Source organism: Hemiscyllium ocellatum, chromosome 10, assembly GCF_020745735.1.
Source record: "Hemiscyllium ocellatum isolate sHemOce1 chromosome 10, sHemOce1.pat.X.cur, whole genome shotgun sequence".
NCBI lineage: Eukaryota > Metazoa > Chordata > Chondrichthyes > Orectolobiformes > Hemiscylliidae > Hemiscyllium > Hemiscyllium ocellatum.
Genome location: NC_083410.1, coordinates 9,144,095 through 9,157,724, shown reverse-complemented (window position 1 = coordinate 9,157,724; position 13,630 = coordinate 9,144,095). Strand labels below are relative to the sequence as shown.

General features: G+C 41.0%; 1 protein-coding gene across 1 annotated transcript in view; it reads left to right on the top strand.

The window, feature by feature from the left end:
- Positions 1–13,630, top strand: part of vta1 (vesicle (multivesicular body) trafficking 1) — a 171,468-nt gene that overhangs the window by 91,235 nt on the left and 66,603 nt on the right. The window contains exon 4 of the mRNA XM_060831227.1: positions 939–1,014. Coding sequence (XP_060687210.1) covers positions 939–1,014 — 76 coding nt within the window. The remainder of the gene's footprint in view (positions 1–938; positions 1,015–13,630) is intronic.

Below are 13,630 nucleotides of genomic sequence, written 5' to 3'. Positions count from 1 at the left end.
AATCTTTTCTTCAAATTTTTGAGAGACTTTCCCCTTCCAAGATACACTGTTTAATAAATTCCAGATGATGCTGAAATGAGATGGGTGCAATGGAACAAGCTTTGTTTGCTTAGTGTGTCAGTTTAGAAGTCTACCACTAAGTTCTCACCTCCTATCTACCAAAAACCCATATTCATTGACTGATATTCATTCACGTTGGGATTCCTACAGTCCATACACTACAAGATTTCTGGTAATCTCATGAATATGACCTTTGCCGTCTGTTACAATTTGAGCTTCATGCTGAGATGAGGTATGTCAAAACTATTCCATGCAATAATGTCGAGCTACCCTGATTAAATCATCACTTGTAACAACATATTAAAGAGCCTCTGCCCCCCACTCTTGACCCTGAGCGGGTCCAGTTCCACCCTTGATTACTGCACAAGGAGAAGATATCGCAGAAACTTGAGCATCAAGTGAAACTGTTTTGCACTGCTGCTTTACAGTAAATGCGAGTGGTGTATCAGTTATGCCCCCAATTTGATGCATTTGTGCACGTCATAAATTACGTATATTAACTCTCAGGGCTCTGTTTTATGTAGATAAGAATTTTTAAAATTTATTGCACCTTTTAATTCCAAAACAAAGAAGGATCATGGAGACTGCTAATCTCGTGCTATATTTCTATGACAGCATCCTAACCAGTCAAAGTCTGCCTTTTCTAAGAACTAAAATTGGCAGTTAACCATTCATGCTGCATCTCGATGAGAATGATGGCCCAACCCATCAGTGCCCTCTTCTAATTTTTTTTTATAAGTTAGTGCCCTTTCTTTGTGTCCTAGTTCTGATCAGCAATAAGGGGATATCTTTGCTAAAAGGAGACAAAAAAATCAATGTTGTAATATGGATTTAGAGCCTATTCCTGTAAGTTTGAAGTAAAATTTTGTTTTTCACAGAAACATGATCAAATCATTCTACACCTCCAGCCTGTTATACGATGTCCTTACTGTGTTCGGAGAGCTCACTGAAGAGGCAAGTATCGTGTACAATTACGATCCAGAAATGTGTTATGTGCCTGTGATTTAAGGTTAAATCTTGCATCATGACCACTGTTATGTGCCCAAGTAATAGGAGAACCTTTGAATCTTAATTCTAAGGATTGTTTATGTTTTAAAAGTTACATTGGTATACCAGCATCAACATTCCTTTGTTGTCTCAAAGTGCTTCAAAACCATTGAATTAATTTTGAAGCCCGGGTCGGTACTGAACAGTGTAAAGGTTATGGACCCCGACAAAAATGATGCTGAGACTTGTGCTTTGATATTAACCATACATCTCGGCAAGCTGTTTCAATATAGGCAATTGTCCAACAATGTGGAAAATAGCCCAGATATGTTCTGTCCATGAACAGCAGGGCAAATCCAATTCTATAAATTACAGTTTGATTAGTTTGCTCTCAAGCATCAGTAAAATGATGGAAGGGGTCATGAACAGTGCTGTCAAGCAGCAACTGCTCAGCAATACTTTCTCCTTTGGCAGTCTGTCTCAAGATGGAAGATGACATTCTCCCACTCTGGAGTTGTGGGTCCTGAGTGGCCGAGCAGTCACATCTGTGGAACAGTCGCATGGCGTTTTGAAGAACTTGCACTTTCGTGTGTTTCTCATTGTTTTCAACTTTTCTGTTTAATTGAACATGTGGATGATCTGCTTTACCCAATGTGGTTAATCAGTGCTTCAAGGCTAGAGATGTTAGCCTGAGGGAGGACATCGATATTGGAGACCTGTTTTGCCATTGGGTTTGCAAGGTTTTGCAGAGGCAACACCAGTGCTTTTCTACCAGGATGGGTCTGTCAACTGCCCTGTAAATTGTGTTTGATGTCAGATTTGTGATCTTAGTCATCAAATGCTGTCTTTCAAAAGACCCAAGACTGTGCTGGCAGACTGGAAGTGATGTTGAGTTTCATTGTCAATGTCTGTCTTCTCTGAAAAGGAGCTTCCACGTTGTCCAGTGGCCATGAATTTTAATAGTTGGGGTCAGTGTTTGCAGCGAGAGTTCTCCGGTAGGGGATCCTTGTCTTAATGTTTAACTGTAGACCTGTTCTGTCAAATGTCTCTACAAAGAGTGGCTCAGTGGTTATCACTGCTGCCTCACAGTGGCAGGGACCCAGGTTCGATTCCAGCCTCGAACGACTGTGTGGAGTTTGCACATTCTCCCCGTGCCTGCGTGGGTTTTCTCCGGATGCTCCGGTTTCTTCCCACAGTTCAAAGATGTGCAGGTTAGGTGAATTGGTAATACTAAATTGTCCGTAGTGTTCAGGGATGTGTAGGTTAGGTACATCAGTCAGGATAATGTAAAGTAACAGAGTGGGTGGGATAATCTTCGGAGGGTCATTGTGAACTCGTTGGGCCTTATGGCCTGTTTCCAGACTTCTGGACTGGAAGCAATGCTACTCATCCTGTAGAGAAGCTCCAAGTTCTATTCAAGGAAGCTTCATGGATATTTGGTGGGATGTTGTAGTAAGTGAAATAGAAGAGAGCATTCGTGCAATGATGCAGCCTTGCTTTACCTAAGTTTACTGACATTTGAGTCTGTGTTGGATTCACTGGTGAGGATCACAGCCTGTACTAGGTAGAGAATGGTGTCAAATATGGTGAAGACATCGAATGTCCTTGCCAATTTCCGTCAGTTTAATACAGGAGAGACATCAACTGGGGCAGAAAAGCTGAACTGCACAGGCCATCATCAGACAGCATGAATTACACTTAATTACTGTCTTGGTTCAACAAACAGGATAGGGAGACATGCCAGGAGTGTATAGCTTAAAGCAATATGCCAACTGGTGAAGCTACAGCACAAGATGGCCTGTGCGTGTCCAACAGTGAAAGCGGCATACTGTAGATTCAAGTGATACTAAGTGATCCCATAAACATTAGGTTAGAGTTAAGCCCTGCCACTAACAGAAGTTGGTGCCTCTAAAAAATATCCCCAACCTCAATGAAGTTACAGCCCAGCACATCAGTGTGAAAGTCACGGTTGTAGTATTTGCACCAGTCTTCAACCAGCAGTACCAGGTGGACGGTCCATCCAATCACATCCTTCGGACCTCAGCTTCTCAAATACCAGTCTTGAACCAACTCAGTTCACTCCACGTGTTGTCAAGAAAAACTTGAGTCAAAGAGAATCAATGGGAAAATCTCTTAACTAGGTGGAGCAATTCTAACAAAGCGAGGTGGTTGTGGTTTCAGGTGGTGTGTCCTCTTGGCCTCAGGACAGAAGAAGTTGGTGTCCTGGTGTTCTGTAGTGAGAAAGTTGCTTTCCGTTTACCAGTATCTGTCCATCATCTACAAGGCATGAGTCCAGAGTGTGATGCAATACTCCCCTCTTGTGTGGATGAGAGCAACTCCAACAGCACTTAAGAACTTTTAACATGATCCAGGATAAAATAGCCCACTTCATTGGCACCACATCCACAATATCATTCCTGATGAAGAGCTTACGCTTGAAACGTTGACTCTCCTGCTTCTCAGATGCTGCATGACCAGCTGTGCTTTTCCAGCAACACACTCTTCGAAATCACATTCACATCATTCAACATTCACTCCCCTAACCATCAATGCACAGTGGCAGTGTGTACCATTTACAAGATGTACTGCAGTATCTCATCAAAGTTCCTTAAGAAGCCACAATCTTAATTTTTTGGGGCGGCATGATGGCTCAGTTGTTAGCACTGCTATCTCATAGTGCTGGGGACTCCACTTTCAGGCAACTGCCTGTGTGGAGTTTGCACATTCTCCCCGTGTCTGCGTGAGTTTCCTCTGGGTGTTTCGGTTTCCTCCCACAATCCAAAGATGTGCAGGTTAGATGAATTGGCCATGCTAATTTGCCCATAGTGTTCAGGGATGTGTAAGTTACGTACCATAGTCAAGGTAAATAATAGGGTAGGGAAAAGGGTCTGAATGGGTTGTTCTTCAGAGGTTCGGTATTGACTTGTTGGGCCACACAGCCTGTTTCCACACTGTAGGGTTTCTGTGATCCATGACTTTGAAAACAAGGGCAACAAATGCACCGGAACAGCACCCACTGCATGTTCCCTTTCAAGTCTCACACCTCTTCATTTGGAACTATATCACTGCACCTTCACTGTCATGGGTCAAAATCCTGGAATTCCCTCTCTAATAGCACTGTTGCTGTACTCCTACATGAAAAACTGCAGTGTTTGAAGAAGATTGCTCACAGACAACATTTCAGGCAACTGGGGATGAACAATAATGGTGCTCCCACATACCATTAACAAATATAAAAAAAATTCTCAACTGTAGCAGCTAATTTACATGCAGCAAGTGCCCTGAGGTCCTTAGAGGATGAGTAACTGGTTACTCTGTTTGGTGAGACTCATTAATCTTAACATTTCCTTTCTGATAACAAAGGGGTGAGAGAGTTTATGGAAATTAATGTATGAAGCGAGGAATAGTCATTTAGACTCAACGTTAGTTTGCTGTCTCTCCACGGATGCTGTCTGATCCACTGTGATCTCCAGCATTTGTTGTTTTCAGCATAGATTGCAGCATCGGCAGTAATTTGTTCCTAGAATATTGAAATGGTGCTCTGGACCTCAGCAAATATGTTTCCCGACTAATCAATGGAGATGTCCTCGAGGAAGGTTTTAACCACAACAAATTGAAGATTTTGTGTTCAGAAATATATCTGTAATTGACATTATCATTTTGAAACATCACTCGCTTTGGGAAATTATTCAGTAGCAGAGAATTCCAGTGTATTAACAAAACCGAGTAGACTCCTGACAGACATTTCTCCACAGGCTTAACAATCTTTTAATCGAGTCCTTTCAGGAATAAAGATTTGAAGATTAACTTCTTCCTCTTGCTATCCAATAACTCTCACTCATGCTAGCAACTAATACAAAATCATGTTTGCGATGTTTGATATCAAAAGCACTGTATCTCGCAAATGGTAATCTAAAAAAGATATGAGAGAGGAAAAGTGGGATATTGATGTTCTCAAACGTATTAAAAGCTCTGCTTCCATGAAAGCATTTTTATATTGATTATTTTAAAATATATTTAGTGCAGTACGTTTGATCAGAGAGTCTGACTCTAAAGTTGATACTGAATCCCACCACGACCATTGAATTGAATTTATTGTCACGTGCACAGTGAAAAGCCTTGTCTTTCGAGCAATACAGGCAGATCACAGAGTTAAGTAGCGTAGATAGTAAATAATAGGTAAACAGCAGCAAAAACAAAAACACAGGTACAGGCAAATGTTAAGAGTATGAGAGTACATTCATATTCTAACAACAGTAGGGTAGAAACTGTTTTGAAACCGGCTGGTGCTTGTGTTCAGGCTTCTGTACCTTCTCCCCGATGGTAGAGGTTGTAAAAAACATTGCCAGGGTGGAATGGATCTTTGAGAATGCTGGCGGCCTTTCCTTGACAGCGGGCCTGGTAGATGGATTCTATAGATGTGAGGTTGGCCTTTGTGATTGGCCAGGCCGAGTTCACCACTCTCTGTAACCATCTCCCATCTTGAATGGTACAGTTGCCATACCAGGTAGTGATACATCCAGACAGAATGCTCTCGATGGCACACCCATAAAAGTTGGCAAGGGTATTTGCCAGCATGCCAAATTTCCTCAGCTGCCTGAGGAAGAAAGAGATATTGGGCCATTGTAACCAGTGCGTCCGTTTGAAGAGTCCAAGAAAGTTTGTTGTGGATGGCCACTCCCAGGAGCTTGACACTCTCCACTCATTCCACCTCTGTGCTGTTAATGTGTAGGAGGGGGCATGAGTAACATCCCACCGAACGTCGATAATGAGCTCCTTGGTCTTGCCAGCATTGAGAGCTAGGTTGTTCTCAGTGCACCATTTTTCCAGGTCTTCCACCTCCCGTCTACAGTCTGTTTCATCACCATCTGAGATTCGACCGACTATGGTGTTGTCATCAGCGAACTTGTAAATGACTTAGTCTGGTATTTGGCGACACAGTCATGGGTATACAGTGAGTGCAGTAGGGGGCTGAGTACACACCCCTGGGGGGCTCCATTGTTGAGTGTTAGTGAGGATGGAATATTGTACCCAGTCTTCACTGATTGTGGCCTGTGGGTCAGGAAACTGAGAATCCAATTGCAGAGAGTGGGGCTTAGTCCGAGATCACTAAGTTTAGTAATCAGTCTTGAGGGGATAATAGTGTTGAAGGCTGAACTATGGTCAATAAGTAGGATTCTTAGGTAGCTGTAATGGTGTCAAGATGTTCTAGGGAAAAGTGAAGGGCAAGGGATATGGCGTCTGACGTAGATCTGTTCGTCCGATAGGCAAATTGGAGTGGGTCAAGAGTAGCGGGGAGGCTGGAGTTGATGAATGTTCCATTAGACTATTCCATCATTCCCTCCATTTTACTAACCAGACTGGATCCTCCTGTGGTCATTTACAGTCAATAGTATTTCTCTTTGTTTTTTAAACAGAACTCAATGTAAAAACCAAGTTTCAGCTATTTATAATGGGAGTGACCCATGGTAACTTGTTCCCTAACACTGCTGTTTCCTTCCCCAATGCTGTTGCACACAGTCCCTGACCTTTCTTGAAGATAAAATCAGCAGAGAGGTTGCTTTAGGATATTAAGGATAGTTTTATTATCTTTTTAGCTTTTAATTACAAAACAGAAAATAATTAGGATGACCTATGCTGTGCTTTTTGCAATGCTTTATAACTAATAAAGGACTTTTGCAATGTAATTGCTGTTTTAATATAAATAATTTGTTTTACTGATTGGAACTCAAGAAGAATGCACTGGCCATTGTGCAAAATCATGCCATAAGATTTTGTCCACTTAAGGAAATGTAGTCTGTTGAATTGATTGACTGAAGGATTTGTGGAATGAGTCTTCTTTGTACTGCATCAGTTTGTTTGCCTTAATAGTAACTATTGTAAATTTTTTTGCAGCAGGGGCTCCTGCTGAAATTGTAAATTCTAAGAAATCTTGACACCGAGATTTCCATCATAATGCAAACACAGCGACAGTGGAATGATTGCTCTTTCTGTCTGGTGTCCACATATGGACACAGGCTTTTATCGTGGGGATCACTGGCTTGGGATGGAGTTGAAACTCTGATATTATTTGCCATCTGCTAGGATTTAAGAATCAATCAGCAAGTTGATCATTTTGACAAATCTGATTCACTTTTGCCTGATAATGGAGGGTCAAATATGCAGTGATCCTTAAAAACAATTTAATCTAAGTGTTTAAACGTGAAGGAGGACTAATCTGGCTCAGTCAGTTTCCACTGGTTGAGACTTTTACAGCATAGACTTATAGCTGTAAGAATAAATCTAAAAGATTTATGAAAAACAACAGGCAAAATGTCGTCTTTGGAGTGGGGGTGAATTGTCCTCAGAGTTAGTAGCTGAACAGAGATTACAATAAAATTAAAGGATAAGTTTACTTCAAAGTTGGAGTGGGAACAAATCGATACAGGAACATGTTAAGTGAATGGCTAATATGGAAGACTAGTATCACTATTATATTGTTGTTCCCAGATTACTAGTTGCTGTGTTGCATTTTCTATGTAATGCAATAAGATCACAAGGAAAAGGGAGATGAGTAAACATTTGGAGCTTGAATTTGCTCTGCCATTCAATAAGATCATGAGTCATCCAACATTCCTCATGTCCACTTTCCTGTGCTTTTCCCATGACCCTTGGTTTCTCCACTGATCAAGAATCAATCACTCAGCCTTAAATATACACAAGGACTCTGCCCCCACAGCTCTCTATGGCAAGGAGTTCCAAAGACTCACCCTCTGAGGGAAGAAATTCCTCCTCACCTCAGTCTTAAATTGGTATCCTTTTATTCTGACATTGTCCCATGAGAAGGAGCATCCTCTCAGCATTTACCCTGTCAGGCCCCTTAAGAATCCCATATGTTTCAATGCAATCCCCTCTCATTCTTCTCAACTCCAGAGAGTAGAGTCCCAACTTCTGTACCCCACACCTGATTCTGTATATCGTCCAGTCTTCCCACTAAAGCCTGTCTCTTCACCCAGCCTTAGTTATTAGTCAAGGGGATTAGGCGTTACAAGGACCAAGTCAGGTAGTTAGAGTTTAAAAAAAAATTAGCAGTGATAATAATGAAATGGTGGAACAGGCTTGGGGACTAAATGGCCTAGTTTTCTTTGTATTGATATATGGAAAAGACTGGGAAAATTTAGTGTATGTTTTTAAAATTCTACTATTCGGTACAGTGAGTCGGGTGTCGAACAGTCAGTAATATATACAAAATATATACATCAATAAGAAGGCAGTGGAGTTGGGCTTGAGAGGCTGGGCCTTGTCCACTCCAAAGGCTTTTCTTTTCATTTCTTCTCATTTCTCTCTCTTTTTTGTTCTTTTCTTTTTTGTTTTACTTACCTCTTGTTGAATAGCTCAGTTGCAGTGACAGCATTGGTGACAGCATGTGAGTCATGTGCAGACTTGCGGCGGTGTGGAAGGTAAGTTTGGGTTCCTGGTGGCTTCTTCAGCAATGAAGCTGTCCTAGTGCTGACTCGTGACTGCTGCGGCAGAGGTGAGTATGGGGGTACTGCGGTACCCGGTGGCATTGCCAGGTCCAGTGAGAACTCATAATGGCGAGGGTGTCATTGGGGGCAAGATGGCATCGAAGAGGGGTGACATTTGTGCATGAGGTTGCAGCATGGTGAAGGGGACTCACGCCTGTCCATCAGGCCCATGACGGAGTACTTAACCAGAAGGATTATAAAGTTGGTCTTTATTTCTTTATTTTCCTGCCTTTATATTCTATGTTTGGTTTATTTTTCTGTGTTTTAAGGTGGTGCTGGAGAGTGGCAGCACTATATAATACTTTTCACTGTATTTTGTAACAAAATACCCAGGATAACAAATAAATCAATTCAAAAAGACAAATTTGTGGCAGGAGTAGGCCACTCTCCCCTCAAGCCTGCTCCACCTATCAGTTACATGAGGGTTACTCCACATTTCCCCAATCATCATCCACTTGCCTATTTAAGAATCTGTGTAGCTCTGCGTTAAAAAGATTCAAAGGCTCTGCTTCCACCTCCTTTTTAAGATCACAGAATGATCACAGAGGTGCTATATCAATATAGGTTTGTTTTTTTTTATTTAATTGGATGGCGCAAAGGCTCAGTGGTTAGTATTGCTGCCTGATAGCACCAGGGACCCAGGTTCGGTTCCAGCCGCTGGTGACTAATTGATTGGAGTTTGCACGTTCTCTCCACGTCTGCGTGGGTTTTCCCCCAGGTGCTCTGGTTTCCTCCCACACTCCAAAGCTGTGCAGGTTAGGTGGATCAGCCATGGGAAATACAGGATTACAGGGACAAGGTAGAAGGGTGGGTCTGGGTGGGATGCTCTTGGTAAGGTTGGTGTGGACTTGATGAGCTGAATGGCCTGCTTCCACATCGTAGGCATTTTATAAAATAGAAAATTGACTCTATGCTGGATGATCTACTCTTATTTCTAAATTTGATCATCAAAGTGAGTTGAAATAGTCATTCTACTAAAAGCACAAAATAAGTACAAGCTTTTATTTTATCCTAATCTATGTCCAAGTGTAGCACAACACAGCAGAATCGGTCCTATGCTGGAGGAGAGTTCTTTCTGTTTTCAATAGCATTGATTTTTTTTTGGTCCGTTAATGAAGGATGTAAAGAAAGCTTGTTAGTCAGGTTCCTGTGCAGCATTAGCCTGTTTACAATGGATCTTCAGATTATTGTGCACCTACTTTGCCCTTTACAAATACGCTTGTGATTGACATTTGGAAATGAGATTAACCATGTAAGTAAGACGTTCTGCACAATGTTGTTCAACCTGATCAGTCAATTGACATTGTGTACATGCAGAGATACACATCAATCAGTCTACTTTAACTGACAAAAGCATTCAATATGCTATAAATTGAATCTTAATATCTTATTCAATATTACAATCTTGTTTGTACTTTATTTAAATGGATTATTGTAAGAAAAGTGTTTTAGATTCTTTGCATTTGATGTGAAACAGATTGACGCAGTAAATGCAAATTCTTTGCATTTGAAGTATGGCCCTTTTGAGTGTTTAAGACTTCTTTTTCCAACTAAAATAAAGTGGCACTTTTTATTAATGTTCACAGCATTTCATTAAATAAAAAACAGCTTTAAATCAGAAACAAAAATAAAGTGAAGGAAACTTCCTTTTCTATTTAAGTTGGACATGAAAAGATGTTTTTCCATTACATTGTGCAAGAATTTGGGCAAAGCAGGTTCATTGCAGCTGTATCCATGAACTTGTTGGGACTCCTGTTCCCAGTATAAGCTCTCACTGCCTGCTGTCTATGAGCAGCTGTGACACTAAGTGTCCTTACCCACAGAGAGGTAAGCAGTTAGGAAAAAGTGAAGCAACCAAATATAACATTGGGTGTTTAATGTTGTATGGAACGGAGTTAAAATAAGTGACGCAATGACATTGATCAGCTCAATGGATTTGGTTGTTCAAGCACCAATATACCTTCATGAGGTGTAAATGGAACATTTTAAAATTTTGAGGTTTTGAAATGGCCTGCCATTCACCCATGAACACTTTTGAAGTTCAAGTGTCCTGCTGTGGTACAAGTTCAATATCAAAAGAGGCATTATTCTTGCATTGGGATGTTTTAAGTAGGTCGAGTCTACGAATAGGTCACGAGGGGAAAATGGGCTGAAAGTGTAACATTACTCAGTGGGTACAATGTATGTTGCGTGGTGAATGTTTATGATAGATTTTTTTTTTAACCTGAACATGTTTGTTTTTATGTTGTAGGGCCCTACTGTGGTTTATTGAAAACCCAGGAAAGTATCTTTCAACACAATTCACTACATTACAGTGTTTCTTTCATACTTATCTATAATTGCTTTTTGAGGGAAAGAAATTAATATTCATTTTTTGCAAGGCAAAACCTGAGCCAGGTGCAAGTGTTAACATTTAAGCAAGCAAACTAGTCTTGCAACAAGGGATCCCAAACTCCTGCAACACTAAATTCCTACAATAATATTGATCCACACAGCAAGAGTGTGGCAGGAATGATATCAGGACTGTATTAACAGTAGCCTGAAAGGTGCTATCAGCATCTCTGGCCATGTGTAATTGAGTTTATTAAAGAGGTTGAAGGGTAATTCTCGCTGGAAGAGAGATGTGATTATATTCGAATTGAGCTATTTCTGTTTCTCTACCATTTAAAAACGAGCTCAAGGATAGTAGTGTCTTGCCTGCTGTTTCAATTATCTCAAAGTCCTTCACATAGAATGAGTTACATTTGCTGCGTTGGATGCCAATTTTCTAACTCAAGAGGTGGTAGCATTACGACTAAACCAAGATTGGCATCTGTTGCTGGTTTGAAGAAGCAGAGCAGATGCTTTGATCCAACCTAACTTAAAAAATGAGCGAAATGGGATGCTGTAAATCAGAAACAAAAACATAAATTACTGAAAAAGCTCAGCAGATCTGGAGGTATCTGTGGAGAAAAAATAGAGTTAACATTTCAGGTCATATGACCCTTCCTCAAAACCCTTCCATTGATCTGACAACTAGCTGAGAAACCGGAGAGAGCTAATCTCTGTTGCTAGATCTTTGCCTCCCTGAAGTCATTAGAGCAAATGCAGGGAGTTTCCATCTGTCATCCCATTGAAATGACAGCAGTTGTTATAGTGCCATATTTCTGTCAGTATTGCATAAGTGTCTACCTAAATTCTATGCTACCTCCTAGATTAAGCCTCAATGTTCAAAATTTTCTTACTATCAATAGATCAGCAATTCAAAAATATGATTCAGTTTTTTGAGGAGTTTTGACATGTGGTCTCACTGGCTGAGCCAACATTTATTATCCACCCCTAGTCGCTCTTGAAAGGAAAGTGTTAGGCTAACTTCAATTGTTGCTGTCCATTTCTGTATGTGCACCAACGGTGCTATTAAGGAGATAATTCTAGGATTTTGACCCAAGTCCAGATGGTGAATGGACTGGATAGGAACTTCCAAGTGGTGGCGTTATTGTATACTATATTGGTTATTGGTTTGGAAAGTGTTGTGCAACATTGCCGAATTCCTGTGGAGTGTTTTATAGTTGGCACGGACTGCTGCCACTGTGCATCAGTGGTGGAGAGCACAAATGTTCGTGGATGTGGTTCCAGTCAAGTGGATTGCTTTCTCCTGGATGGTGTCAAGTCTCTTGACTGATGTTGGAGGTGCATTCATGCAAGCAATTGGGAGTATTCCATGTACTGTATTCCATGTACACTGACTTGTGCCAAATACATGAAGAGTCAGAAGATCAGTTACTTGCAGCAGAAATTTTAGTTTCAGACCTGCTCTTGCAGCCATAGTATTTATATGGCTAGTCCAGTTCAGTTTCTGGTCTGGTAATCCCCAGGATGTTGGTCTGCTGATAGCAGGGAATTCAGCTATGGTAATGTCATTTAATGTCAGGGGTGATAGTTGCATTTTCTTTTGTTGGTGATGGTCATTGTTTGGCACAAATGTTACTCGCCACTTGAAGAAGAAATCATGCCTGACAACTTTACTGGAATCCTTTGAAGAGGTAGCAAGCGGGATAGATAAATGAGGAGCATCAGGAGGTGGAGAAGTCAACGTTTCTGAAGAAGGGTTACACCCAAAACATCAACTTTTCCACCTCCTGATCCTGCCTGGCTTGCTCTGTTCTCCCAACCTCCTGCTTGTCTACTTTATAAGATAAGCATCCATGTTATTGGAGGTAGTGTATTAGCCTGGATAGATGATTGGCTAACTAATAGAAAATAGAGTTGGGATAAAAGGGGCATTTTCCAGATGGCAGTTATAACTAGTGGAATGTCACAGTTATCAGTGCAGAGATTGCAATTATTTCTAATACTTGTAATAATTTGGATGAGGAAAGTGGGTGAACTACAGCCAACTTTGCAGATGACAAGTCGAAGGCAGCTGGTAAGGATAACAGAATCTGCAGAGGGGATAGCAACTGATAAAGTGAGTGGGAAAAACTTGCTATGAAGAAAATAATGGGGAAAATGTGATGCTATGCCCATTGGCAAGAAGAATAGAGGACCTTAAATGGAAAAGGACTGCAGAAAGGTGCATAACAGGAGTGATTTCTGAGTCCTCAATAATGTGTCTCAAAAAGATAGCATCCAAGCTCAGTGGCTAACAGGAAAGGCAAGTGGAATGAAGACCTTTATTTCAGAGGGAATGGAGCATAAAAATAGGGAAGCTTTTCTAAACTCTACAAGGTACTAGACAGACTATGAACAGACTTGGGCCCTTCATCCCTGGAAAGATATACTGGTATTTGAGACTGTCTAGAGAAGGTTCACTAGATTGATACCAGGTACGGATTGACTGTTTTATGAGGAGACATCAGGTAGGTTGGTCCTGTATGTATTAGAATTTAAAAGAGTGAGAGAAAACCTATTGAAACATGCTAGATTCTTAGCGGACTTGAGAGGATAGATGTAGAAAGATTATTTACCCTTGTGGGAAAAGTCTAGGACCAGAAGGTATAATCCCAGACGAAGGGGTCATGCATTTAAAACAGAGGTGAGAAGGAATTTCCTCTCAGAGTAGCAAATCTGTGGAATTCGTTCCCGCAGAGGGCTGTTGA